The 26693-nt window shown below is 52.4% G+C and overlaps 1 protein-coding gene across 3 annotated transcripts; it reads right to left on the reverse strand.

Annotated features, from left to right (window-relative positions):
- Nucleotides 1–300: 300 nt before the first annotated feature.
- Nucleotides 301–20453, reverse strand: MAP1A (microtubule associated protein 1A). 3 transcript variants are annotated; one of them, XM_049898509.1, is made up of 7 exons: nucleotides 20198–20453; nucleotides 19111–19212; nucleotides 11258–11340; nucleotides 10837–10977; nucleotides 2427–10614; nucleotides 2083–2303; nucleotides 301–1885 (listed from the first exon to the last, which is right to left on the reverse strand). In XM_049898509.1, the coding sequence occupies exons 1-7, from the start codon at nucleotides 20433–20435 to the stop codon at nucleotides 1730–1732; spliced, it is 9129 nt and encodes a 3042-aa protein (XP_049754466.1). In that variant the 5' UTR covers nucleotides 20436–20453; the 3' UTR covers nucleotides 301–1729. The 3 variants fall into 3 exon arrangements, with proteins under 3 accessions (XP_049754466.1, XP_049754469.1, XP_049754467.1); XM_049898512.1 differs by lacking the exons at nucleotides 19111–19212; nucleotides 20198–20453 and adding an exon at nucleotides 14270–14280; XM_049898510.1 differs by lacking the exons at nucleotides 19111–19212; nucleotides 20198–20453 and adding an exon at nucleotides 13061–13321.
- Between the last annotated feature and the right edge of the window lie 6240 nt (nucleotides 20454–26693).

Consider the following 26693-nt stretch of genomic DNA (forward strand, 5'->3'; position numbering starts at 1 on the left):
TCTTGCCCCTTTCTTCCCCAAACCAAATTTATGTCACCACCCTAGGCTCCTGTTCCCCATACTCAAGCATTCCCACTCATTTTCAGAACTCATGCTGACTCCCCATAACTTTTTCTCCCTTCACATACCCTGACTATGTTCTCTGGCACCACCGGGTCCTGGAACTGCTTCCAGTTATCAAAGGCATAGAAGTCCCCCGAGGTAAAACGACAATGTTGGGAGAAGCAGAGAGGTAGAAGCTTGGACCCAGCAACTAAGCACTGTATGGAGTCAGAAAAAGCCTAAGCAGCACTCAGCCTCTGCAATGAACTTGATTTATTGTTAGAGTTGGAGGTGGCTCCATTACAGCAGCTGGGAAGTACAGCGGGAAGTGTGGGGAGGACCAGAGCACAGCAGCAGGGGAGGGCGGGAGCTGGGAAGAAAACAAGGCGGCTCCTTTTGGTTTCCACAGTTTGGCAGAGAAGCCCAGCCCAGATGCGACTGTCAGCGTCTGGGCTTCGCAGTCCAGCAGTGGTCCGGCAGGGCTGCTCGTTGGCTTGCTTGGGATGAGGTCCTCCATGGGGTGGTATTTTCAGCCTGTTTTCATTTCACTATATTGACATTAAGCTTTAGCTCAGCTTCATCTCCCTCTTTTCATTCCTCCCTCTCATTTTTCCCAAGTCCTCTGGCATGGCCTCCACCTCCCAGAACCTCTTTCTAAGAGTTTGGGGCTGGAGAGGCAGCCAATATTCCCATTTCAGCTGCAGGATGGCATAGATGGCATAGTGGAATGTCGGGGAGTCACACATTGCTGGGGTGTCAAATGTTGGGATGTCAGGCAGTGGCTTACTTTTAACCCATTACATACCGGGCCACAGCAGATGACCACATGCAGAGAAGCCAAGCAGGGAATGAGAAGGGATCAGGATAACTGGAATGGGGTGGGTGACAACTTCAAAGGGTCAGGGAGTTTGGAATAATTCTGGGATTGGGGCTGGGCTCTCCTTGCCCCTTTGTGCTGCCAAGTAGGCCTGGTCTGGGCACGCCCCTGGGGATGTGTATGGTATGAAACGGGCTGGGAGAGAGGGTAAACTCGCTCCATTCTCCTCCCACCAGTTTGTTGGTCAAAAGAGCTTCAAGTGTTGAATTGAGACATTCAGATATGGTGGGAAGCAGTAGGACAGTATAGCAGCAGTGTACCCCCAGCCCTGTTGGAACCCAGAGCCTGGTGGGTGGGGGGATGCAAGATGGAAGAAAGGGTGCAGCTCTGGGCACCTCACTGACAGTATCCTGCCCCCAGGCCAGCCACATAAATTACTATGAGAGATTCTTCCTAGGATGCTAAATAAATAGCTTTAGATAAAAAGGTCCCTGGGGTTGGGGATATGATCCCCCTCCATGAGGGAGGAGGCTGCTTTCTGAGACTCCTCCTCAGTCCACCCAATTCCAGCATTTGGCAGTGCTAGGACCGGGTGTCACTCCAGGGTTCTCAGGCATCAGGTGACCTCCTGTCCTCATTTTGTCCCCTCCTCCTATCCTGTTCCTGTTACCTTTGGTTTTGAGACCCCTCTCAGGTATGGGTCAGGAGGAGAGACACCTCCTCCCATAGCCCAGCCCAAGTCCCCACAACAAGGCATCTGATCACTCTCCACCCCAGCTTCCATCTCCTCAACCCCAAAGGACTGAGCAGTAGCCATTCTCTAAGGGGGCTGGGGGAGGGCGGATCCTGAGGGAAGGGAGTGTGGTTCCTTCAGAACTCGATCTTGCAGGCTGGGAAGGACTCATCCTGCATGACCACGGTGCTGCTACTAGCCAGGACCAGGACGTTCAGTTGTTGCTGCTGCTCATGAGTCTGCTGGTACCACTCGCGAGTCACCTCCGTGTCGTGAGTAGGGATCAGAGTCACCTAGGAGGGAGATAAGACGTGTCTGATGTGAGAACAGGAAGGGAAGGTAAGTGAGGGGGATGGGGCACCCAGAGGTCTCCCCACACACTGCTGCCCACAGAAAGGGTCCAGTCCTTTTATGAATAGGGTCTGCGTTCTGCTGTTGCCTCTGAGCATGCTTTGACCTGAATGCCTCCTTGGGGTGCCTTGCTACTCACCTGAAGATTCTCCCCCCACTGGGCCTTGCCCTCCAGCAGGGCATCGAGTACGGCCCGGCTTGGCTCGCCATTGGCAGGGTCATTCCCACTGACCACATAGTAGGACGCACGAACTCGACGGAAGAAGTCATGGTCAGCCGTTTTGCCACTGCAGTGATTTGGGATATAGGCGAGGTCCACATATACAGGGGCGCCAGAGCCACCCTTGGAACCCAAGGCCGCTGTAGAGACAAGCCAGCACTCGTTGTAGAGGGCAACGGTCACCTCCCTCCCACTCCTAGAGCCCTTGACCTGCCACACCAAGCCCAACCCACCCTCTCCTCTGCTTTTCATGATATACTTACTTGGTCCTGCCTTGAGTCCATTGACTAGGCCTTTGGACATGGGACTGTGTCCATCCTTTTCCTCCCCTGGGGCAACCTGGCTCGGAGTGCTCCGTGGTCGGAGTGGGGTCCGGGATGCTCGATCTGCAGGCCCTTTACCAGGGGTGGGTGAGCGTTTCCCCCGAAGATCTAGACGCCGTGCAGGGGATGCTGGTTTGGGCCTGCCTGGGGCTCTGCGCCCCACTCGCCCCTGAGCCTTCTCCTTTTCTCGTAGCCTCTCCACCCTCCCAGTCTCTGAACTGAGCCCCTCAGGGTCAGCCATGCACACGTCAGGGCGGGGAGGAGCTGGGTGGGGGTCTGGCTGGGGTAGAGGGGGTGGGTCGTGGCCAGGCCGGGGATGGTGAGTTCCGCTGACTCCCCCAGCTTTGTCCACAGGCAGGAAGTCCCCATCTTCATCTGAGTCAAGGGCTGCCTCAGCTGTGATGGATGGGCACTCCTCGGTTTCTGGTGGAACGTCAGAATCTGACTGTGAGGAGCCTGAGTCGCTGGCTGACGTTGGGGGTGTCTCATCAGCCACAGGGCATGAGCCCCCTGTTGCTCCCGGGCCCCCTGCCCGGCGTCTCCCCCCTCTCCCTACCAGCCGAGCTTCCTCAGCTGAGAGGTCACTGTCATCCGTGGTTCGAAGAACGGGTGGGTTCAGGAAGGATGGGGAGAGCTCCCCACGGTGAGGCCGGGGCTCAGCAGCACATCCCTGGGGCCCAGCCTCAGCCTCAGGGGAGATGCTGCTCGGCTGGCATTCAGGGACCCCTCCAGGACACAGTGGCTGCTCAGGGGAAAGCAGCATTTCAGGCCGGGTGCCCCTCTCAGCTCCCTCAGGCCAGGCCCCACGTTCCCAGGCAGGGCAGGCCTCAGCCTCTTCCTTGTCAACCTTGGTCAGGCTAGGCCCTGGGGCACTGGAACTGGTTTCAGTTGGGCCATTGGCTGCACAATCCCCAGGGGGACCCTGGGTGGGGCTTGGCTTCTTGATGGCTGCCCCTGAGCACTCCAGGCGGCAGGGCAGGGTGCCGTCATCCATGTCTCCAGGCAGGCTTGGAGCTGGAGCTGGGGCCAAGTCCAGGGAAGCTGGGGGTGCTGGGCTCAGAGGAGTGAGGTCCCAGAGACTGTGGGCAGCTGATTCTCTTCCTGGAACTAGCTCTTCAGACCCCTGTTCTGCAGCCTGCAGACCTGGAGGGAAGCGCTCAGCCACACTTGAAATCACAGGTGTGGTGGCCTCAGAGGAGGAGCCTTCAGACAGGGCTGGCGAGGCAGGCCGTGGCAGACTGGAGAGGACAGGGGCCCCAGGAGAGCTGGGCGATGGGAGCTGGGGCAGTGAAGAGTCTAGGCTGGGGGCTTTGGCCACTTCTAGGTACTCGTCATGCCGGGCTCTGGTGGGGGGCCCTGGAGCCAGTGCCAGAGCTTGATCCCCAGAGAAGGCGAGGGAGCCGCAGGGTGCTGAGCGGGGTTCAGCTGGAGAGGGCAGCTGTGGGGGAGCTGGCTGCATTGAGGAGAAGCCAAAGGCCGAGGCAGGGAAGTCCAGACTGGGCCGGGCAGGACTCGGGGGTGAGCCCAAGGAAGGACTGGTATGTGCTTCGGTTGCAGACCACAGTGTGGGGGACCCTGCAGAGACGGGGTGAGGAGGACTTGGGGACTGGGCCTCTTTCTCTGGCTGTTCACAAGCCCCCTTCTCCAGCTCTGAGTCACTAGTGTTGTCATCCCAGTGGCCCTGACCTGCCTCCTTGGGGGACAGGGTCCTCCTATCTGGGATGCAGCTCAGGCTGTCATCGTTAAGAGGGGAGCTTGGGCCTTTGCTCAGGGAGACAGGAGCTCGGGGGGGCACTGCAGGTGGTGTGGGACTGGGCTCCACACTCGGCCCTGGTTCAGATACCTGTCTGGGAGGCACAGGGGGCCCTGCCAAGGCTGCATAGCTGAAGGTTGGAGTGTCAGGTTGGAGGCTCTTGGGCGAGACAGGAGACGAAAGCTCCTTCTCTGCAGATGTGTCTTGGCCAGCAGCCTCCTCCTTGGCTGAGATGCATGGGGGCCAATCCCCAGCTGCTCCAAGCGGAGGTTCCCTAGTGGGGCAGGCAGGGCCAAGTCCAGTCAGCATCATCTGCTCATAGATGTCTGCATACTGAAAGCTTCTCTCATCAGGGTAGGGCGTAGGCTCTCTCTGCTCTGGCTCAGTTGGCTCAGGCTCCTTGGTGGCAAGGCTCTCGCCAGCCTCTGGGCTCTTTGAGCTGCAGGAGGTGCTGTCAGGAGCCCCAGTCCCACCTTCTTCTTCCCTTTCCCCTTCAGCCTTTCGGTAGTCCTTGCCCAAGGGGGAGTATGGTCCACCCTCTAATTCAGCTGCCCCCTCTTGCACTGCAGCCACCACGCTGTCATACTCGGCTGTGCCCCAGGAGAAGGGCGCAGGAGTGAGTGGCTCTGGGATAGGGCTTGGGGGAGCTGGAGCTGGGGAAAGAGGTGCAGGGGGCAGGGGTCTGTCTTTGGGCACCCACGGTGGGATGTCAGCCAGCCATGAGGGAGTCGTGGGTTCTTTCCTCACGGGTGGCATGGGCTTAGACTCTGGGATAGGGCTCTCTTGTCCTGGGGCTGGAGGAACCCTATGACCAGCCATCTCAGGTGGGGAAGCCAGAGGGGAGATGATCTCAAAGGGGGAGCGGGTCACCTTGTCTTCTTCCTCTGGGGGCAGCCCTACTGGTGACTCGGCCAGCCAGCGCTCCACCTCCAGCCCCTTCTGTGATGAGGGCTCCTGGAAACCCTTGAAGTCTGAGGCCCAGGGGCTCCGGGGTGTATGCTCCAGGGTGGGTAGTTCTTGCTCATCATCTGGCCCTTCGTCAAGAAAAGTGCTCTCCCGCTCCTCACTGTACCGTGGGCGGGCCCCTGGGCCGTCCAGCTTATGAGGGAACCAGACCTTCCTTTCACAGCTCAGCTCCCTCCAGTATGTGTCCTGTTCTAGGGACACATCCTCTCTGCTCCTCCAGTACCTGTCCTCCTGCTCAGGAGATGTGTCCTCCCACACCTGGGCCGTCTCCTTCTGTTCTCCAACTGGCTCTACCCTGGTTGGAGCTGTTTCTCGCCACTCCTGGACCACGTCCTGCTCCTTCCTCCAGTACTTCTCTTCCTCCTCTCGGGCCCTGTCCTTCTGCACTGGGATCTCTTCCAGCCCCTCCTGTAGAGCTTCTTCCTTCGGTTCCACAGCCTTGACCTTTTCTGGCTTTTTTTCCTCTAGGGTTGTCTCCTTCGGTTCAATAGTTTTATCCTCCTGCACTGGGCTCACCTGTCCCCAAGTTTTGTCCTTTTCTTCCACAGCCTCATCTTTCTGTTCGACAGCCTTACTGCTTTGTTCCAGGGCTTCATCCTTCTGTTTTAAGGCCCAATATTTTTGTTCTAAGGCATGATCCTTCTGTTCCTGGGCCTTGTCTGTCTGTTCAAAGGCTATGCCCTTTAGTTCAGGGACCTTGTCTTCTGGAGCCTTATCTTTATGTTCAAAGTCTTTGACTTTCTCTTCTAAGACCTTGTCCTGTTCTGAGGCTTTGCTTTTTTGTTCTATGTCTTTTTGTTCCAAGTCTATGTCTTTTTGTTCCAAGATCTTGTCCTTCTGTTCTAGGACACTGTCTTTTTGTTTTATTTCTATATCTTTTGGCTCCAGAGCTTTGTCCTTCTGTTCTAGGGTTTTGTCTTTTTGTTCTAAGTCTCTGTCTTTTTGTCTTAAGTCTGTGTCTTTGGCTTCCAGGGCCTTACCCTTCTGATCCAGAGCCTGGTTTGTTTGTTCTAAGTCCCTGTCTTTTTGGTCTAATGTCTTATCTTGCTGTTCCACAGCCTTGTTCTTTTCTTCCAGAGCTTCATCTTTCTGGCTGGTGGCTGTATCCTCCTGTTCTACAAGAATATCTTTCTGCTCCAGAGTTTTATCCTGCTGCTGTAAGACTTCATCCTTTGGCTCAGGCACCTCGTCCTTCTGCTCTGGGGTTTTTTTGTCTTTCGACCCTGGAGCTGTACCTTCCCATTCCATAGCAATGTCCTCCATGGCAGGGCTTGGCAAAGACTCAGGACTCTTGGAGAGAGAGCTATCAGGTGTCAGAATGTGTTCACCAGGGCTTGTAGTCACTCCCAGTGAGTGCCTCCCATCTCTAGACAGTGTGGAGTAAGAGAAGGGGCTGGCAGGTAGTTTTCTGTCAGGGCTCTCATCTATGATGTCTGCCTGGGCAGAGGATCCAGTGGTCTTATCTGTGGGAAGTGACACCAAGGCTGGATGGGGCTCTAGGACAAGCACAGGGCCTAGGTGGTGAGAGGTATCCTCAGCCAGCATTAGAGACCCCTTTTCTTCCTTTCCAAGGCTTAATTCCCCAAACTGGAGGGTGCCAAGGGTTTCTGGAGAGAGCTGCTTAGAAGAGATATCCAGAGAGGTCTCCTTGCTGGGACTCTCTTGGGAGAGAGAAAGTGACTGGGTGTCTTCTGGAGACATCTCTGGCCAGAGGTCTTTGTGTAGGTGCTGCTCTGTCAGGCTACTGGGAGACCTTGGTGTGGGCTCTTGGCTGACAACGTCTGGGGAGACCACGCTGACGACAGAGGGGGATTCTGCATCTTCAGGTGAGAGGCCTTGATCAGGAAATTGCAGCACCTCATCTTTCTGAGGTTCTCCAGGTTCTTGGAGTGATGTTCTCACATCTCTGGGAAGGGCTTCTACTCCCAGGATTGGTCCTGTGGGCTCTCCTGCCTCCACAGTCTCAAAGACTATTACTTTGTCCTGTTCTGGCAATAGCTGGATGGTGGGGCCTGCATGTCCCCCAACAATGCCTATGGATGCTTCCTGGGCTTGAGGGCTCCTAGGAGGCGACAGCTCCCCCTCCTTCTCGAGTGTGCCTTCTTCAGGCCCAGGCCCGACTGCTTCCTCTGTAACATCTTCCTTGCCCACACCTGGGGTGCGCCTAGTGTCTCCCCAGGAGCCTTCTTCCTGAAACTCTTGGGCCTCAGACTTTTCTTCCACTGGGGACTGATGAAAGGGGGTGTGAGTGGCACTGGGTGGGCCAGAGGGTGGAGGAGAGGCCATTTTAACTGTGCTGTCGTCTGGGCTGAGGCAGCGCTCCTCCACATCTCCAAGGACTGCTTCTCCCGGATGGAGGGCATGCCCAGGGACACCAAACATTGGGGTTCCATAGTGACTGGAGACTTTCTCAGACAACTCTACATTTGCAGTCTCTTCCTCTTTCATGACTTTATCTCCAGGCAAGCTTCTCCCTACAATTTCTCCTTTCCTCTCAGACTCCCCAGTCACAGGGAAGTCCTCACAGGGTGGTGATTTGAAGCCTTTGTCTTCTTCCAGTGAGGAGGTGGGTGAGATAGTACCAGCGGATGGCACATAGTCTAAGCCCTGGGTGGCTTCAGTACGGGAAGAAGGGATGCTAGTGACTGTGTCAAGCAGTAGGGAGCTCTTGCCTGTCTCCTCTGTCTGGGGCGCTGTGAGTGAGGCCACAGACTGATCTTCAGCCACTGATGTGGCAAAGGAAGAAAGCTTGTCACACTCAGTGATTGAGGTGGCTGAGGACACGTGCTCCTCTTCAGCCAAAGGGGCAGCCACCATGTTGGGGGGGTAGGTGAGTTCAGTCTCTGGTGCTCCATAGCCTTTGCTGGAGGTGGCAGGAACGGTACTGTCTGCAGGCTGGCTGGCCTCAAAGGGACCAGGACCTTCAGGCCCCGGGAGGTCATATGTACTTGTAGGAAATCTGGGAGGAGCTGGGCGCTCCTCTGGCTCATCGTGGATCTCCTCGTCTGAGATGGTCTGCTCAGTCTCTGAGTAGCCAGGGATTGTCTCATCCTGGATATAGGAGACATGCTCAGTGGCTCCTGCAGGTGTAGCCAGGCTACTTAGGAACGACGAGGTCTCCCTCTCTGGGACCTTACCCTGGAGTCCCAGTTCCTGGCCACCAAGAGCCTCCCTGTCTCTTGGGGTTACCTTCAAGGCTTCTTGCATATGCTTTTGGTAAAAACTCTCAGCCTTTGTCTCTTCCTCTTCCTCCTCATCTGAAGGGTGCACCTCCTCCATTTCTTCTAATTCAGCCTTCTCTATCACGTCTTCCTTTACCTCAGGCTCACTTTCTTCTCTGTCTTCTGTTCTATCTGGGAGCCTCTCTGCTTCCCTCTGCTTCTTTTCCTCCCACGTATCTTTTTCTTCCTCTGGTTCAGCCCCAGAGTCTGGACCTCTGTCCTTGCTGCCTTGTTCCCCAGGGATGTTTGGGACAACCTCTTTCTCCTTCATCACAGGCTCTTCTTGTTCCAGACCTGGGGCAGAGGGTGGTGTTCCTTGGGTAGCTGTGCTTGGGGGTCCCTCATATACAGTGTCTGGAGGGAGTGCTTTCTCTCCTAGTCCTACATCCCTTTGTTCAGTCAGCAATGCCCTCTCCTCACGCTTCATCTCCTCAAAGTCCTGTGTAAGGTCCTCTGGTGAGGACAGGGCCAGCTCCCTGTGCCCAGTGACTGCTGGGAGTGGGACAGACCCCTTCTGGGCTGGGGGTGTCCGTGGCTCAGAGGACAGTTCCTTCTCCCCACGGGCAGCTCGGCTCTTGTCCATCTTGACTCTTCCAGGTGCCTTGGCTTTGTACAAGGTCTTACGTACCTCAGGGGTAAAGGGCTTCAGGTCTGGCTTGGAAATCTTCTTGACCTCAGGTTTGGTATCCTTCCTCTTCTCCTCCTTCTTAGCATCCTTCTTCTCGTCCTTCCTTCCTTCATCCTTCTTGAGCTCCTTTCTCTCCTTCTTTATCTCTTTTTTCTCCTTGTCTTTTTTCTCTTCTAGCTTTGATATCTTTTCTTTCGGGTGCTTCTTCCCCACCTTGTCCTTTATCAACTTTCGCTTCTCTGCCTTCAGTGCCTCATTCGATTCTGTCTTTACCCTCTCAGGCTTGGCAGGCTTCTCTGGGGGCTTCTCAGATGGCTCTTTTGCCTTCTTCTCTGTCTTGGCTAATTCCTTGGTCAGCTCTGAGCGGGCCTCCTTGGCTCCCTCTTCGGCCACCTCCTCCCGTTTTGCCAGCTTGCTCACAGCTGTCTTGGTAACGGCTTTGAGGCTCTCCTTGCTGTCAGCCCGCTGTTTAATTTTGCTGGGTTTGAGGCTGGTAGGCACAGCCCCAGCAGCCATGTCCTTCTGTGTGGCTACAGGGTAGCGCAGGAAGTCCAGGTGCCGAAGCTTTTCTAAGCCCTCTAAGATTTTGTTTTGAGGAGCATTCCCTGGAAAAAGCACACGTACAATCTTTTCAGTGGGGTTGGCTGGCAGCCAGACCACCAGAGCAGTGATAGAGGTCAAGTAGGGCACTGAGATTTCAGCCTCCTTCCCATTGGCCAGCACAATGCCTGTCTTGGCTTTACTGTTGCCTGCCCACTTCTGCATGAGGAACTGCATCTCCTTGCTGTCCTTGACAGGGTTGAGGACATACATGTCCAGCCGGCCCACACCCATTTTGTGGAAGAGGGTCAGTGGCTCAATGGTGTTGCTGACCACACGGTACAGAGGCTCAGCCTGAATGCCCAGGCGATTTAGGTGCTGCAGAGTGAGGCAGGCTTCTTCAATGCTGCGCTTGGCCTTCCGGGAGGCATCAGGTAGCCGAAGTTTATCGGGCACGTTGAAGAAGACAACTCCGAGCTCTGGGGAGATGAGGTTCTTCACCCAGTCACTGTAGCTGCTGGAGCCCTGGGACTGCTCCTCCTCGATCTCTGCCACTTTGCGCTGCAGGAGTCCATTGATGCCTGGCAGGTTGTCTGCCCCAATGTGCGTGAGCAGCACCGAGTCAATACGGTCCAGATGCCGTACCAGCTTCCAGAAACAGGACTTGCGATCGGAGCCACCATCCACCAGGATGTTGAAACCATTGACAGCAAACAGGGCAGAGTCCCCACGGCCGCCAGGGAAGATGTAGCAGCAAGGTTTGGAGAGCTTGAGGAAGCCCCCTGAGGTGGGAGGCTCCAGCAGGTCAAAGGGGGATGGCACGTCCACCGTCTCAGAGACGTACTCAGAGAACTCGGCCACGCCATCCATGGTGGGCAGTGTGGGCTCAGGGTTTAGCCGGATGTGCAGGGTCTCTTGGGAGGTGGATAATCCCAGGTGGCTCCAATCACCTTCCCCTAAGCAGGACACAGTGAGGAAGGCCTGGATCCCAGGGTCTCTATTGCTGAGCAATTGGGCAATCTAGAGGAATGGGAGATAGAAGCCTGATCAGGTCACTGGGTTGTCTTAACCTGACTCAGATTCAATCTACCAATGTCTACCTCTTTCTGAGGTGAATGCCTACATTTCTGCTAGGGCCCCCAGTAGCCAGGCAATATGAGATTTTCCCTTCCTTGGATCCTTTCCCACAGCTCTACACCTACCCACACCCCCTTCCTCCAGACACGCAGGCATGGAACTTACCTCTGGTTTGTGAAGGACCTGGGCAAAGTGTTGGTAGGAGTAGGTGCCACTCTGTAGGATGAGGTCCCCCCCGGGCTCTAAACTTTGCCCACTCAAGATCAGTAGTTTGTGAGCGGATGGGCTGCTAAGGAGATGGTGAACCTAGAGCAGAAGGAGGGGAGTGGTCATAGACGTGAGGAAACCCAGGAAAGGGCAGTGAACAGTCCTGGACCCTCTGCGTACTGCAAAAACACATTCCCCTCTGGTATCCCCTATAACACCTCCAGAGTGGGGTTGGGGATTGTAGGGTAGCTTAGATAGCAGAGAGAAAACAGTTCAAAGCCACGTCCAGAAATTCTTCCCTTAAAGCAGTAGCACAGGCGAGGATGAGTTACAGCCCTTTCAGCAGGCCCTGCTGGCAAAGCATAGGCCCCAGCCTTACCTCAGAGCTGATGCTGTCTGCGCTGGGGTTTACCAGGATGACGGTTTCAAGGATCTCACTCTGGTGGCAAAGGGTCCTTTGGCCTGAGAGAGACACACAGGAATTTGTATTGAAGAGAGTGGGTATAGACTAAACGGAGAGGCATTGTGTGGGACAGGAGAGGAAAGATGCACTAGCAGAAAATGGGGCCTGGGAAAAGGAAGGCTGTCTGTCCTTAGACCCTGCCACCTTGGATACTGCTGAGTAAGGTCTAGGAAATGGCTCCTCCAGCCCATCCCTTTCAGGGTTTCCACCTCCCCTCTCCCACACTGACTGTCTTTCCGCTCCCTTCATCTGCCACACCCTCTGCCTGCCCAGTGTCCATCCCTACCCCCTGCCTGGAACTCCCACTTCAGACTGCCCACTTGACAAGAAGCCTTTGTCCCTCTGGAGCACTAAGCTCCTGGTGCTGCCTGGGGATGAGGGCTCAGCTGGAGGGAGGGCTCCTGGGACCATGATCCTCACTCAGCTCCCTCCTCAGTAGCTTGCCTCTGCCCTGGCCTTCCATGCCAGCAGAATGTCTGGAAATGAAGAGATGGAAGCTTCTGTGCAGTGTCTACAGACACCCTTCTTTACATTTTTCCTCTCCCCCCATCCAAGGCCAGAATTCCCATTCCAAAAGTCTCAGAGAGACCTGTACTATCTAAACCCTTGGGGTTTTACAATTCAAAGAGCGAAAATAGGCCTATAACTCCCTGTTCTGTTCTCTGGCCCCTCAGAGGCCAAGTCTGCACTCATATATATGTTCCCAGTCATACTGTTCCCACCCCAAAGATGTCACAGCTCCCTCTCCCACCTCATTTTCATGTTCCCCAGGCTCCAGAGAAGCCGGTTCACTACCCCACAACCCATCCTTGTGAACAGTGTCTCCTCTCATTCTTGCTCCTCCCCTGTCGTAGCCTTCTACCGTGGAGATGGGGAGCTTGAGGTTCACGTACAAAAAGCCCATAAATAAGGAAGAAGAGATTCAGAGAGTTTCCCAGGCCATGGAGAAAGATAAGACATCTTCAAATCCCCTACGTACTTGCCTTTTCCAGACTCACGTGAAACACCATCAATATAGCAAAGAAAGAAGGTGGCCTGTCAGATAGAGGATGCTGAAGGATGCTGTCATCCCCTGCTTCTGCCCTTTCTCTCCCCTTTCCCAACCGCAGCACACAGTGGAGTAACCTTACAAATGGAGGATAAAACAGACGGCTTGGGGTGTAGGCTGTCTGCAGGATATTGGTGGGAGAGTTTGTAATCTGTCCCTTAGACTCTCTTCTGTGACCCAAGTTTCTCCTGCTCTTTCCAAGCTCCCGACAAGAGGAGCCTGGTCCAGGCTTTGCTATGAGGAGGAGCCATGGTGCCAGGGTCAGGCAGATGCAGCTGCAGGGGAATGAACTATGGATGGTGTCAGAAGGCCAGACCCCATGCGGGGTGGCTAGGGCACAAGAGGAGTTGAAGGGGTCTCTTCTATTAACTTGGGAGCTGAGGGAGGCTTTGTGTCAGCTCAAAGGATGAGAGCCACCTCAGACACAAGAGGAGCAGGGTATGTGGGGATATGAAGGGTCAGCGAGGCCAGCTCAGAGGTGAATTCAGAAGAGCTCCCCTCACAGGTTACACCTTTGAGCCAGAGGGCCAGAAATACATGTGGTACACACCTACTTGCTTTCTCTCTACCCCTCTCCCACTCCATCATCCCTCATAGCCCCCGTTTATAACCACAAGACTCTTCAGATCCCAGTTCCTGTCCTGGCACAAGACCCCCCACTTCTGACTCACGTGTTCTCCAGTCCTGGTTAGCAACTACACGGTTTACATCCAGCGCCGGCCTTTCCAGGCCTGGGAGAAAGCCCTGCTTCTCTTCTCCTCCCCCAGCTCCCCCACTGAAGGGAACTGACTTGTTTTTCCTTTTTCTTTGGCAAGGACTATCCTGTGAGGCAGGGGTAGGGCGGGGTGGGCTGTGGGTGCCAGGGCTGAGCGGGAGGGCAGGTGTCTCTGCAGTGAGGCAGCCGGGAGGGGGCGGTTCGGGCTCCGGCAGCTGCAGTCTGCCGCAGTGTGAGTGCGTGTGCCCGCGAGTGCGTGTGCCCGCGCGCTGGGCCGGCTCGGCTCCGCCCCCGCCCCCACCCCCCACCCCGCACCCCAGCATGACAAGTCATTTTCTTGGCGGCCTCTGCATGGGGGTTGGGGATGGGGGGACGTGGAGAAGGAGAGGAAACTGGCTTCTCGGTTTAAGAGCCCCCATCTTGGGAAGAGAAGCAGAGAGGAGGTGGGGGTGGGGCCGAGACTGGGAACCTGTGGGGCTGACGGGACGAGAATGCAGGGCAGCTGCTGGGGAGGGAGTGCTCTCCATCTCTGGAGCGGCCTCAGGGGGCCAGAAAGGGGGGCTTAGAGTCCCAGTCTCACGCTGGCTTCAGGGAATGGGGGGGGGGCGGGAGCCCACTGCAAACTGGTTGGGCTGTGGGGAGGCGCATGCCACGTCTCAGTGACCCTTCCCTCCCTTCTTTTCCATGGTGTCCCCCACCTTCCCTTACTTGGCAAAAACTCGCTGCCCTGCTCACCCTCAGCATGGGAGCAGCTGACCAATCCAGCAGCTGACACCCAAGGACGCTCCCATTAGGTGCTTTCCTATTACTGGCCCCCCCATTCTTCTACCCTGCCAAGACTGAGCCCCAAATTTCTCCAGTACCCCAGGCTGCCCGGCGGAGCCAGTGTCACCACCCTCTGCTGCTGGCCCTTGGCCAATGTCTCCCACCCTTGGCCCACCAAGAGGTGGACTGACTGTCATGGCCCTCAGCCTCGCCTGGTTCTGGGTGCAGGCTGGCTCCACAGGCGGTGACCCTCATCCTTTCTCTCTATTCCCTCAGCCTGCCCACCCTGCTGGGCTAGTTCCAGAAGCACCAGATTGGGTCCCTTCCTGTCATCCCCATCCCACCTCCCCATCACAACATCCCCCAGCCCCCATCAGAAGCCCACCGGTTAGGCTCTTACCCTGGGGTATGGGAGGGAGCCCCTCATGGAGGCGGTGACTCTGGCCTCAGCTGGCAGCTCCAGGGAAGAGTCTGCGGCACTTGGAGTGGGAGTGTGTGGGGGGTGCACATGATGGGGAGGGCGGTGCCAAGGCGGGGAAGAGGGGCTGGGCCCTGACGAGGCACTGGAGACTTAACTGTTTCTGTGCCTTCACAATGTCAGTGCTCTGGTGCTGCTTCTGCCTGGTTCTGTGGGGCTGAGGAGTTGTTTAGTGGTGAGGGGCAAGGGGCGAGGGGAGATGTCTTGTGGCCTACAGGGCAGAGACCCTTTTCCCCCAACCCTGATTTATTCATTTAATATCAGCCAAAAGACCAAAGCCCCTAGCTAGGTCCTGGAGGGGAACATAGGAGTCATGGGCTGCCTGGGCCCTCTGCCTTTTCTCAGGAACCATCTGCTGCCTCTCCCCTCAGATAGACCCAGAGAGTGACCTTCCATCCCTGGAGGAAGAAGAGACAAAGAGGCTGGGGGGGTGGGGGGAAGCATGGGGTGGGGTGGGGGTCACTGCTTGAAAAGAAGGCTGGGGCTGGGGAGATATGCTGAGCTCTCTGGTCTTCTGAAACACAGTTGAAGAAACCAGGGCAGAAATAAATCCTATTTAGGGTTGGAGGGTAGTTTGAAATTCTGGAGTAGACACAGGGTCCCTAACTCATGGTGGTGGGGTCAGGCAGAGCACAGGGGTCTGGGAACTGTACACGCTCGATGACAATGCAGCACAGCACAGTAACCACACAGGCACTGATATTCAGGATTTTGGGGCATCGGGTGTGAAGTGACAGTCTCAGACGGTGGTGACTCCACAGGGTGCTGTCTGCCTTTCAGTGAAGGGGTTAACAGGGCCAAAGCAGATCTCTGGGGCCCCCAACAAGCAAGGTTTTCTGACTATGGGCCAGTTATTAAATGTAACATAGAGTACTCTTTGGGCTTAAAAATCTCGTAGTGACTTTATTGGATGGTTGGGTCCCTATAATTTCCCTGTCTCTGCAGCTGTCTATGTCTCTTTGCTGTCTCTGTCTTATACTATCTTGACCCTTCTAATGTTGGCCCTATTTTCCTTAGTCCCTACCTCTGCCTCAGACTTAGTGAAATGCTCTAGGACTCAAAGGGTGGATCTGGAGAACCGTAGGATTAAGTTCCAAGCGGGTGATGCTCAAGCTTTCACATTGGTCCTTCCCTGCCCTCTTCCGTTCCGTCAGCCCTCCCCAGTCCTGGCTAGCTCCTAATGCCTTCCTGACATTGACATCCATCCCACTCATACCCCAGCACCAGCTCCACCCTTACCCTGGGCTGCCAAGAGCTGCATTGAAGGTCAGAGAAGCCAAAATAGTCTCTGTTCTCAGCATCCTCCACCCCCCCCCCCCCTTAGCTGCAGCCAGAGAAGAGGAGGAGCTGAGTCACCAGTACCCTTGTGTGTGTGGGGTGGTGGGGGGGATGGGAGGAAACCTCGTTCAGATCCGGGGATACAAAGCAGCAAGATGGCAACATCCCCATTTGGATAGGAGGGGCCGTCTGCAGAGACACACAGCACAAATCAGGCTGAGTTCTGAGCACTGAAGAAGAGAAACACCTCCCTTTTGCAAATTCATAGTTCTTATTCCTTCCCACTTCAAGCCTTCTATCTCCTCTCTGGTTCCTAGGGCTCTCTGGAATGTGTTAGGAGGGAAGCTTAAGTAGGTATTTGGTTTGAGGACAAAATACCATTTCTCAGCCCAGTGCAGAGTCCACCCTTACTTTCAGCTGCTACCCCAAGAACCACACCCTGGGCATGGCTCCAATTCACAGTGGTGTTTTCCTTCATCCCTCACCCTCTGAACAGCCACCTACCACAACCCAGCCTCCACCTGCTGTGTTCCTAGGGTCTGCTGCAATGAAATGGGGAGATGCCAAGGGAGAGAGGCCTGAGCTCAGACACCAAGTGACATCAGAGACCTGGCTCCACCATTTTACTAATCATGCTGCTAAACAAGCCACTTACCCTCCCTGAGATCTTGCTTCCTGCTCTATAGAATGAGTGTAATTACTATTAGTACCATCCTCCAATAATACAGCGAGGACTGATTGGCATAAAAGGCGAAAAGTGCTTCATTCCTAGAATCCTAAATCTGTAATGCACAAATGCCACTAGAAGTCTGTTTCTCTTTGGTGGAAGATTTCTGAGAGATCAGGCAGATCTAGGTGACCAGGACAGTCCTAAATCAGAATCTCTGATAAGAGCCGCTCTAATTTTTTTAAAGTACCCTTAGCTCCCAAGTGAACCCAGAACTGGAGAGGCCTGCAGGATGGGGGTTAAAGAACTAGACATGTCCCTGTTTTCCCATTTCAGACAGTAAACCCCAGTTCCAGGGACCAATGGGGTACTCTAGCGATTCAGGATGGCTTTCATGTTTGCAGAAGTAATTACCACTTTCTGAGTACACCAGTGATAATGGAGTGTCAGACAGAAGGCTTCCAAACGGGTCCCTCAGCCTGTGTTCTTTAGTGTCCTGGAATACCAGTTATGAATTAATAAAGCCCTTCCCTTGCCTGTAGGCTCTCAACAGAAGCATCAGAGTGTTGTTGAAACTCAGTTTTTCACCACCCCAATTGATTCTGGGTTTGTGTTATAATCCTTGGAAACTCCAGATACTTTGCAGGAGTTAGAAAGGAAGGTCCCAAGTCAGCACTGGTGACTCCCTGGTACAAAAGCCATCTTTGAAAACCTTTGCCAGCCTTAACCATTAGAAGAAGCTGAGCCACTGGCTCTCTATCAGTTCCTTCTTTTCTATCTGTGGATGGGGGGAGGGGGGAAGGTAGGAAGTTTTACATTCTCCCCATCATTACAGGATACATTTTTGTCACCTTTCTCAGCACTCTAGCCCAGGGATTAAGAACAGGTGATAGGGATGGTGGCGCAGCCTGTGGGTGGGCAGAAAGGATCAAATCATAAGGTACTAGCATATTCCCTCTGGCCTGTCCCAGTACCCTGGCTCCCTCTGCCTCCCCACTAACAGGAGGATGAAGGGAGGAGCAGTGTCTGCAGCTGCTCTGCACTGACTATTGTTTGTGGGGACAGCTGAAAGAGGAGTCAGCAGGGGTGGAGCTGTGACTGTCTTGAGCCATGAGGGTTTTTCCAGGAAATTCTCCACTATTCTCCAGGGACATAAACAGGCCACCATGGAAATGTCCAAAACCTAAAAAAGCTTAGTACACTAAAGTAAGCCCTGGTCTTCAGTGTATGGTCCCAAGCCTCTAAGGATACCATGGCAAAACTCTTTGGATGAGAAGGCTCAGTGGATGTCTGTATGTCCATGCTTGCTTCTGAGAAGTGCCTGAGAGTAACTATGCATCTCCCTGTAAGCGTCTTTCTAAGCATTCCTGCACCTTCATCTGGAATTTGGCTAGGCACTTGGTTTAATTTCTGTTCATGTCCCATGTCTTTCCAAAAAGCAGCCTACTCTCAAGTCTCTGTAGTCAAAAGGACAAAGTTGGGGAATCCAGTGTGAATTATTAATATCAGCAGATAACCCCCAAACTTCAACTCGGTCATTAATTTTCCTTCCTGTCATCCCCATACCCACTCCTGCACCAAAGCTCTTAGGAGTGCTAAGTGGTAACATCGTTGATTTTGAATCATCACTGCTAATGCAGGAAGATATGGCGGGAGTAATTTTGAACTAAAGGCAGTCTCAAAACAGTGAGTGACTGACTAGCTTCACATCAGGAAGAGGCCAGCCTCACATTTGTTAAATTGCTGCACATATTCCTAGGATAATGGAATATTCACCATATTAACTTCATCTCCTCTCTAAGGCAGCATCTCTAGAGAAGCTGGTGATCAGGGAGATGACCAAAGATCTGGCAGTTATGAGGAAGAGCAGAAAAAGGAGAAGAGAGGACTAGCTCCGTACTGGGTAATAGAGAATTATCTGTATAAGCTATGAATCCAGTCATTCAGTGGCAGTGACTATTGAGCTGGATGGATTTTATATTCCATAAAAGGCACTGGTACATGGATTGATGTGTCAACATTTACCAATAACATGACCAGATGCCTGATGCTTTTATAATGGAACGAAAGACTTTCTGCAGTCTCCTCACAAACATCCTACCGCATACTGTCATAGGATGATAGTTCCTAAACTCTTATTTGCCCAAACCTCTAACCCATTTCTTCCACCCGGCAGAATGAGAAACCGTATCCTGTGAACTCTGACCTCAGAGCCAGACCTCGGAGTGCAATTAGCTGTTGTAGTGGTAAATTCAGGAGATCTGGCTTTCTACCCTGGATTTGATGGTGCTTATCAGCTTTTGGTACCTGGATACTGGTCTGCTCTGGAGATCTGTTAGCTGGACCAAAGAAGAAACCTGGAAACCCTAAAACATGGTAGGTAGGCTGTGCGGCTTGAGGGAAAGCACTAAGCAATGGTCTAGAAAGGTGAGTGGGAGGTTCTGGGGTCTCTGAAACAGGAAGGGGAAGGCTGGGGGATGCAGAAAGGGGAACACAATAGAGTGGATTTTGCATGGGTGATGACAGAATACTCAGAGAAGTACCTCATTCCCTTAGTGCACATCACATCAGTAGCTGTCCACAAACCACCCTCTTCCTGGGTTGAAATTATGCCCTTCAAGCTACCTCCACCAACATGCCATCTGTCTGCAAAGTGTACTGAGTATTCTGGGATGGCTGTGGAGCTCTGCAACTGTCCCCTAAGAAGTCTCTCCCACCCAACCCCCCCCCACAAGACCAGTTCTACCAGGGAGAGGACCTCTGCACTTCTGTTACCAGCCCTACCCAAAGGACTGAAACAAATGGTACTAGTCCTAACCTTTGACCTCTGAAGAGAAGTGAGCTAGGTGCCGGGTAATGAAGAGTCTCAACTGTTGGTTCAGGTCAAAGGATGATAAGTCAATGTTCCAGGAGAGAATCCCTGTGAGAGAAAGAGAAACAAAGAGGGCTCTAGATAAAGTCAGAAAGATTGGACTGCAGGGAATACTTTCAAGCTCACAGAACAGGGAAGAGGAGGGAAGGGATAAGGACAGCAGCCATGGTCAGCCTCACAGATGTCTCTTCAAAACCAAGGGCACCAACGAAGGTGGCTAGTGCCTGTGTCAATCCCTCGGCCTGTACCTTTCCTGGGCTTTGCCTGAGCCACAGGGAGAGGGGTAGAATTTAGACTAAACTTGGTCATGAATGAGTTCATATATAGGAATTTTCTCACAGAGTTGACTGTGGTAGAAGTGACACCCAAGGGCCTAGTCCCAGCTACTCGGGGCTGCCTCCGGGTTCTTCCAGCTACATGGAATTCTAGGCTCTCCTTCCATGCCCCCCTCCTTGCCTGCAGCCCTCCGCGGCTTGCTTCCACCCGCAGGTGGCTCCGCAGCACTGCGCCACAGACACAGGCGCGGCATCTGGGGAGGGAGGTGAGGAGTGAGGAGCCAGTGGCCACGAAGGTCACTGTCTCAGGTTGGCCAGCACTCGGAGATTCGTCCCCGGCGGGTGTTCAGAAAGCACCTTGTGCTGCTCAGGGACCCAAAGAAGACACTGTAAGGTAGGGACCACGGACCCTCTAAGGAATGGTGAGGACTTCCCAACATCTGGCCCGAGACACAGCGAGAGAGAGGGGCGTGGCGGGAGGGGCCCCAGGGGCTGCACAGGGCTCCCCCACCTCTGGGAGACTGCGGAAGGCCACGGGGTGTGCGGGAAGGGTGTGTGGGTTGTTTGGGAGGATACGGACGCACGGCATGGAAGATGCAGGTTACAGGGGCTGATGGCCGAGATCAGCCGGGCGCTCAGCTCTCAGGAAGCGCCCACGAGGGAGGGAGGATGCAGACCTACGCCCGGGGAGGTGAATGCAGACGGCGGAGAAGCACGGGATGGAGGGCGCCCGCAGCAGAGCCGGGACAGCTGCTCACCTTGTTCCAGGTGGGCCCGCGCGGCCCTCAGCTGACTCTCAGTACCGATGTCTCCGATCACGATGAGCAAAGAGTGTTTCCGGGGGTCCCAGCGTGCCGCCGCCACCGCGGCTCCGGCCTCGCACAGCTGCTCCGCGGGGTTCTCCGGCAGCGGAGCGTCGGGGCTTCGCAGCCCCAGTCCGGGAGCTGTCTCCATGGCAACGCCGGGAGGCCGCCCAGGCCTAGCCTCGGTCTCCATGGAAACTCCGGCGGAGGCTAGGCCGGCAGCGTCCGCGGCGGGGAGAGTGCGCGCGGCTCTTAAAGGCGGGCGGCCGAAGCCGCTCATTGGCTGCTGCCTGTCAGGGGGCGGAGCACCGGCGCCGCAGGGGCGGGCCTGGGGCCGGGACGCGCGGCTCTGCGGTGTCTCCCGGCTCGCGCGGGGGCGGTGACCGGCCTGCTCGGTCGCTGCTCCACTTTTCCCCGGGGAGCTCGCGCTCCGGCTTGGGCAGGGGCGGGGGCTCCGAGGGGCGGCGCGGAGGGGCCTCGGCGCCAGAAGAAGCTTCTAGCTAGGACGTTTCTCCGAGAAACACTCTCTTGCAGTTCCACAGCCTCGCCCGAGCTGAGGGGAACCATCTTGTCCATCTCTGTCTCCCAAATTTGTATCGTTGTCTGCATCCCTGTGTCTGGCTTTTTTATCTTTATTAATTAAAAAAAACAAACTTTTCACTGCTTGCCCAGGTCCTGGCCTCCAGCCTCGGCCTCCCCGCCCCCCTCGCCCAGGCCTTAGGCGAGCTCAGGGCGACTGCGCGGTATTGAGGGGACAGAGTGACCTTCCGGCCCTGACTGAGCCTTCAGTGACTTGTTATTCCCGAGACAGTGGCTGGCTAGCCTCCATCTCTGCCGAGTGCAGGACTCGAGTGCAATGAGCTCAGACTGCAGCCAGGGGCATTTGAGTAAACCCCAGGAAACGCCATCCCAGCTCCGAGTGATGTGACGGTGAAATGGGTAACCTTGGGAGACTGGTTTTACTTCCGCTGGGGAATTCTCAAAACAGGAGGGGCAGTGTTGAACCAAAGGACCGGGGGATAGGAAAGAGGACTGAGAAGCTCTGGCACTGTTACCTGACTGACTGGAAGAGCCTTGTCAAAATGGTGCTATAAATTGCTTTCCCCCGTTCCTCAGTGGTCCCCAACCCCTTCTCTGCGCTGCAGCAGCTTCTTTTACCCAGGACACTGAATCATTCTGTACGTGTATGTGTCAGATGGAGGGCTGGTCTTTAACCCTAGGGCTCCAGCAGCAATTGTTTTTTGTCGCCTTTGCCTTACACTTTGGGGACAGTACTGAGAAGGAAGGAGAACAGTACCTGAGTCAGCAAAGCTGCCTTTGAGCCACATCGTGACCCATCTCCTTCCTGGAGACTCTGAGGTGGGTTGGGCTGTGTCTGCATGCTAATGACTTCACAGCGTGTGTCATAGCAAAATAGCCAGCCCATTCTGCAACCGATTTGGACTTAGCCCTGAAAATCTCTTGTAGCACAACGAGGAAAACAAGAGCCCTGGTAGAACCTCAAATGGTAGGGGTGCATCACCCTGTATGACACGTGATGCAGTAGTCCACTACCCCTCCACCTGCCGCCATTGTGGGTCTGAATCTGGAAAGGTGCATGAAGAGATGTGCAGGCTTCCTTTTCTACAATCAGAAAAGAGTACCACGTGGGAGCAGAGAGCTACAATAGGTTGTAGAGAGAGGAAGAGGGTAGTTTCCATAGCAACTCTAGGGATGGGGCTCTGAACTGGCACAGAGCCAGTATAAGGGTCAGCACCAGTTAACCACAGGCTCTATGCTTTCATCAATTCTGACAAAGAGGTTAGATAATAGATATGGATGGTATAGGGAAGGATCACATACTGATCAAATGGTAACTCATTGCCATTGAGTTGGTTCTGACTCATAGCAGCTCTACAATGCAGAGTAGAACTGCCCCACAGGGCTTCCAAGGTGTAAACCTTTACAGAAGTAGACTGCCACATCTTTCTCTCATGGATCAGGCTGGTGGGCTAGAACTGCTGACCTGGTTACAGCCAAACACTTTAACCACTTACTAGGGCTCTTGATCAAATGGTAGAGGCAGAAATTGAAGACTATGACCTCTGCCCCTGCTAGAGATGAGTCTTATTAGTTACAGCCGCAAATGCATGCTATGGTAGTACTAAAATTGCACACGTGCTGTATGAGTGAGTATTCGGCAGGCTCTTTATCAAAGGCAGGCACTGTCACAGATAGATTGGCTACCTTAGAGCTCTTAAAGAGGGCTTCCAGTTTGTTCTGGTTTGTCCATTTGCTGAGAATTTGCATTTCTAAAATGTTGCCAGGTGATGCTAATGATGCTGATTAGGGACCAATTCTGAGAACCACTAGCAGAGCAGTGGTTCTCAAAATTTATTATACATAAGAATCACCTGGGTATCTTGTTGAACTGTAGATTCTGATTCAGTATATATGGGATGGTTCGAAGCCTTGCTTTTAATTATCCTCCTCTTTCCTTGGATAGGAGCCCTGGTGGCACAGTGGCTAAGAGCTGGGCTGCTAACCAAAAGATAAACCAAAAAACCAAACGCAGTACCATCGAGCTGATCCTGACTCATAGTGACCCTATAGGACAGAGTAGAACTGCCCCGTAGAGTTTCCAAGGAGTGCCTGCTCCTCGGAAATCCTGTGGGGCAGTTCTGCTCTGTCTTATACAGTTGCTATGAGTTGTCAGCAAAGGGTTTGGTTTGGTTTTGGGTTCCCTTGGATAGCAATAAGCCCTGGTTGTGTAGTAGTTAAAAGGCTCGGTTGCTAACCAAAAGGTCTGTGGTTTGAACCCACCACCAACCAGCTGCTGTGGTCCTGATGTGGCAGTATGTTTCTGTAAAGACTGTTACCTTGAATACCCTATGGGGCAGTTCTACTCTGTCTTACATGGTTGCAACGAGTTGGAATCAAGACGATGGCAATAGGTTTGGTTTAGTCTTGGTTCCGTGGATAGCAGTATACCAACAATTGAGTGATAATCTCAGTGTCATCATCATCATATTATTAGAAAGTATTTTAAGTGTCAAATTGCACAAAGCAGTGTGTTAAATGCTGTATACGGTATAACTATGGATTGTTGGTATCTATGCTCCAAAATTCTACAACTGAAGACAGGAAACACTGATGTACATATGTAAAAGGGATAGAAAGCTGAAAAAAACATTAAAGAGGTGGCTATATGAATTGTAAAGTATATAAAATTCTATTTTGCTTTTAGGAATAGTGTGCTGTGGCAGGAGCTGAGTATTAAAAATGTGTCATTCAAGATCCTGTCCAAGGCGATTGTTGGAGACCTGACATATTCATGATTGTGAGGCACATGCACTAGTGTGGTGGCTATGGCATCCACTATAGCATTTCATTTAACTGTTGACTCCTGGACCGACCAGGTATGATCTTTGGGAAACCCCCTATTCTGTAGCTCCCCTTCCACACCATCGTCATGCAGGATTGGCAGATATGGTGATTACAACCAATGCCTCTCAAACTATTTGTGATGGAGGGTCCTTGAAAAAAAAATTCCAACTTGTGACAGACCAATATTTCTGTAAAATACAATAAAAATAATTTACTAGAAAACAAGAAAAAGACTAAGTACAAATCCCAGTGTATTTTAATGATTGATTCAACAGAGATAAAAATACTCTATCAAACTGATATTAAAGTTTTTAATGCTTACTCTCAATTTCTGTACTTAATCTCAAAATTTGTATTTATTTGGACCATACTTTGAGTAGCCCTGGGTTACGCTAGTGAATTCTAGGGTTAATAGAATTCTACATGGTGCAGGAATGAACATGATTCACATGCCCATTAAAAGGTCTGTGTTTGTGGTGAGGTTGAAAATAGTCTGATGTCTCTAGGGAACAATGGTTGGAATCTGGAATAAACCCATTATGACTTAGCTGTCCCTTCAGTAATGTCCATTATATTTCACCGTTAAAATCAAGAAGACAGTGACAGCACCAAGTTTGGGAGATGGGAGGAGGGATTAGAGAAGACTTTAGCACATCTGAAGATGCCGTGTTGGCACAGTGGTTAAGTGCTCGGCTGCTAACCGAAATGTCGGCAGTTCCAACCACTAGCTGCTCCATGGGAGAAAGATATGGCAGGCAACTTTCGTAAAGATTTCAGCTTTGGAAACCCCATTTGGCAATTCTACTTTGTCCTACAGGGTCCCTATGAGTTGGAATCAACTCCATGGCAGTGGGTTTTAGCCCTTCTCGTAATCATCATCAACTATGCTTTCTCATTTTTTCTTCCCCAATTTTCTTATCCTTCAGTGAATTTTATTAATTCAAAGATGGAATTTCTTTATGAAAAGTAAAAAATTAAAGCCAAGTTTACAAGCATGCATCATGAGATAAACCAGTGATGAGGCCTGCTCAGACAAAACCAATTGCTGTTGTTAGGTGCTGTTGAGTTGATGCTGTCTCACAGCGACTCCATGTACAACAGAACAAAACACTGCCCGGTTCTGTACCATCGTCACAATTGTTGTTATGCTTCAGCCCATTGTGGCAGCCACTGTGTCAATCCATCTCATTGAGGGCCTTCCTCTTTTTGCTGACCCTCTGCTTTACCAAGCATGATGTCCTTCTGCAGGGACTGGTCCCTCCTGAGAACATGTCCAAAGTATGTGAGACGAAGTCTCTCAATCCTTGCCCCTAAGGTGCATTCTGGCTGTACTTCTTCCAAGACAGAATAGTTCTTTCTTCTGGCATACCATGGTATCTTCAATATTCTTCACCAATACCATAATTTGAAGGCATCAATTGTTCTTTGGTCTTCCTTGTTCATTTTCCAGCTTGCACATGCATATGAGGTGATTGAAAACACCATGGCTTGGGTCAGGTGTACCTTAGTCCTTAAACTGACGTCTTTGCTTTTTAACATTTTAAAGAGGTCTTTTACAGCAGCTTTGTCCTATGCAATACGTCGTTTGATTTTTTGACTGACTGCTGCTTCCATGGGCATTGATGGTAGATCCCAGTAAAATGAAATCCTTGACAGCGTCAATCTTTTCTCCATTTATTATGATGTTGCTTCTTGGTCCATGTCTTAGTTACCTATTGCCACTATAACAGAAATGCCACAAGTGAGTGGCTTCAACAAACACAAGTTTATTTTCTCACAGTCTAGTGGGCTAGAAGTCTAAATTCAGGGTGTCAGCTCCAGAGGAAGGCTTTCTCTCTCTGTCAGCTCTGGAGGAAGGTCCTTGTCATCAATCTTCCCCTGAACTTTGAGCTTCTCCATGCAGGGACCCAGGGTCCAAAGGATGCACTATTCTCCTGGCTTGTCTCTTGGTGATCTGAGGTCCCCATGTCTCTCACTCACTTCTCTCTTTTATATCTCAAAAGAGATTGACTTAAGACGCAGTTTAATCTTGTAGATTGAGTCCTGCCTTAACATAGCTACCTCTAATCCTGCCTCGTTAACATAACATCCATTTCCAAAACCCCTCGCCAACGAGCTGATTTCAACTCGTAGTGACCCTATAGCAACCCTATAGGACAGAGTAGAACTGCCCAATAGGGTTTCCAAGGAGTGCCTGGTAGATTTGAACCACCGACCTTTTGGTTAGCAACTGTAGATCTTAACCACTATGCTGCCAGGGCTTCCCATTAACATAATAGAGGTAGGATTTGTAACACATAGGAAAATCACATTAATGACAAAATGGTGGACAATCACACTATATTGGGAATCATGGCCTAGCCAAGTTGACAGACATTTTTGGGGGGACATAATTCAATCCACAACAGTCCAGTTGTGAGGGTTTTTGTTTTCTTTAAATTAAGCTGTAATCCATACTGAAGGCTGTAGTCTTTGCTCTTAATCAGCAAGTGTTTCAAGTCCTCTTCGCTTTCAGCAAGTAAGGCTGTGTCATCTGCATATTGCAGGTTGTTAATGAGTGTTCCTCCAATTCTGATGCCGCATTCTTCATCATATAGTTCAGTTTCTCAGACTATTTGCTCAGCATACAGATTGAATAAGTATGGTGAAAGGATACAACCCTGACACACACCGTTCCTGATTTTAAACCACACAATATCCTCCTGTTCTGGTCAATTGACTGCCTCTAGGTATTTGTACAGATTCTTCATGAGCACAATTAAGTGTTCTGGAATTCCCATTCTTCATAATGTTATCCATAATTTTTTATGATCCACACAGTCCAGTGCCCTTGCATAGTCAATAAAACACAGATAAACATTTTTCTGGTATTCTCTGCTTTCACCGGGATCCATCTGACATCAGCAATGATATCCCTGGTTCCACATCCTCTTCTGCATCCGGCTTGAATTTCTGGCAGTTCCCTGTTGATGTATTGCTGCAACCACTTTTGAATCATCTTCAGCAAAATTTTACTTGTGTCTGATATTAATGATATTGTTCAATAATTTCCTCATTTTGTTGGATCACCTTTCTTTGGAATGGG

Source organism: Elephas maximus, chromosome 10 (assembly GCF_024166365.1).
Source record: "Elephas maximus indicus isolate mEleMax1 chromosome 10, mEleMax1 primary haplotype, whole genome shotgun sequence".
In the NCBI taxonomy this organism is placed as follows: Eukaryota; Metazoa; Chordata; class Mammalia; order Proboscidea; family Elephantidae; genus Elephas; species Elephas maximus.

Coding starts and splice junctions, on each gene's coding strand:
- MAP1A (XM_049898509.1), bottom strand. CDS start 20,435: ATGGAGACCGAGGCTAGGCCTGGGCGGCCTCCCGGCGTTGCCATGGAG. Junction 2,304..2,426: donor TGGACTCAAGGCAGGACCAA/GTAAGTATATCA, acceptor TTGTCTCTACAG/CGGCCTTGGGTTCCAAGGGT. Junction 1,886..2,082: donor AGTGGGGGGAGAATCTTCAG/GTGAGTAGCAAG, acceptor TCTCCCTCCTAG/GTGACTCTGATCCCTACTCA.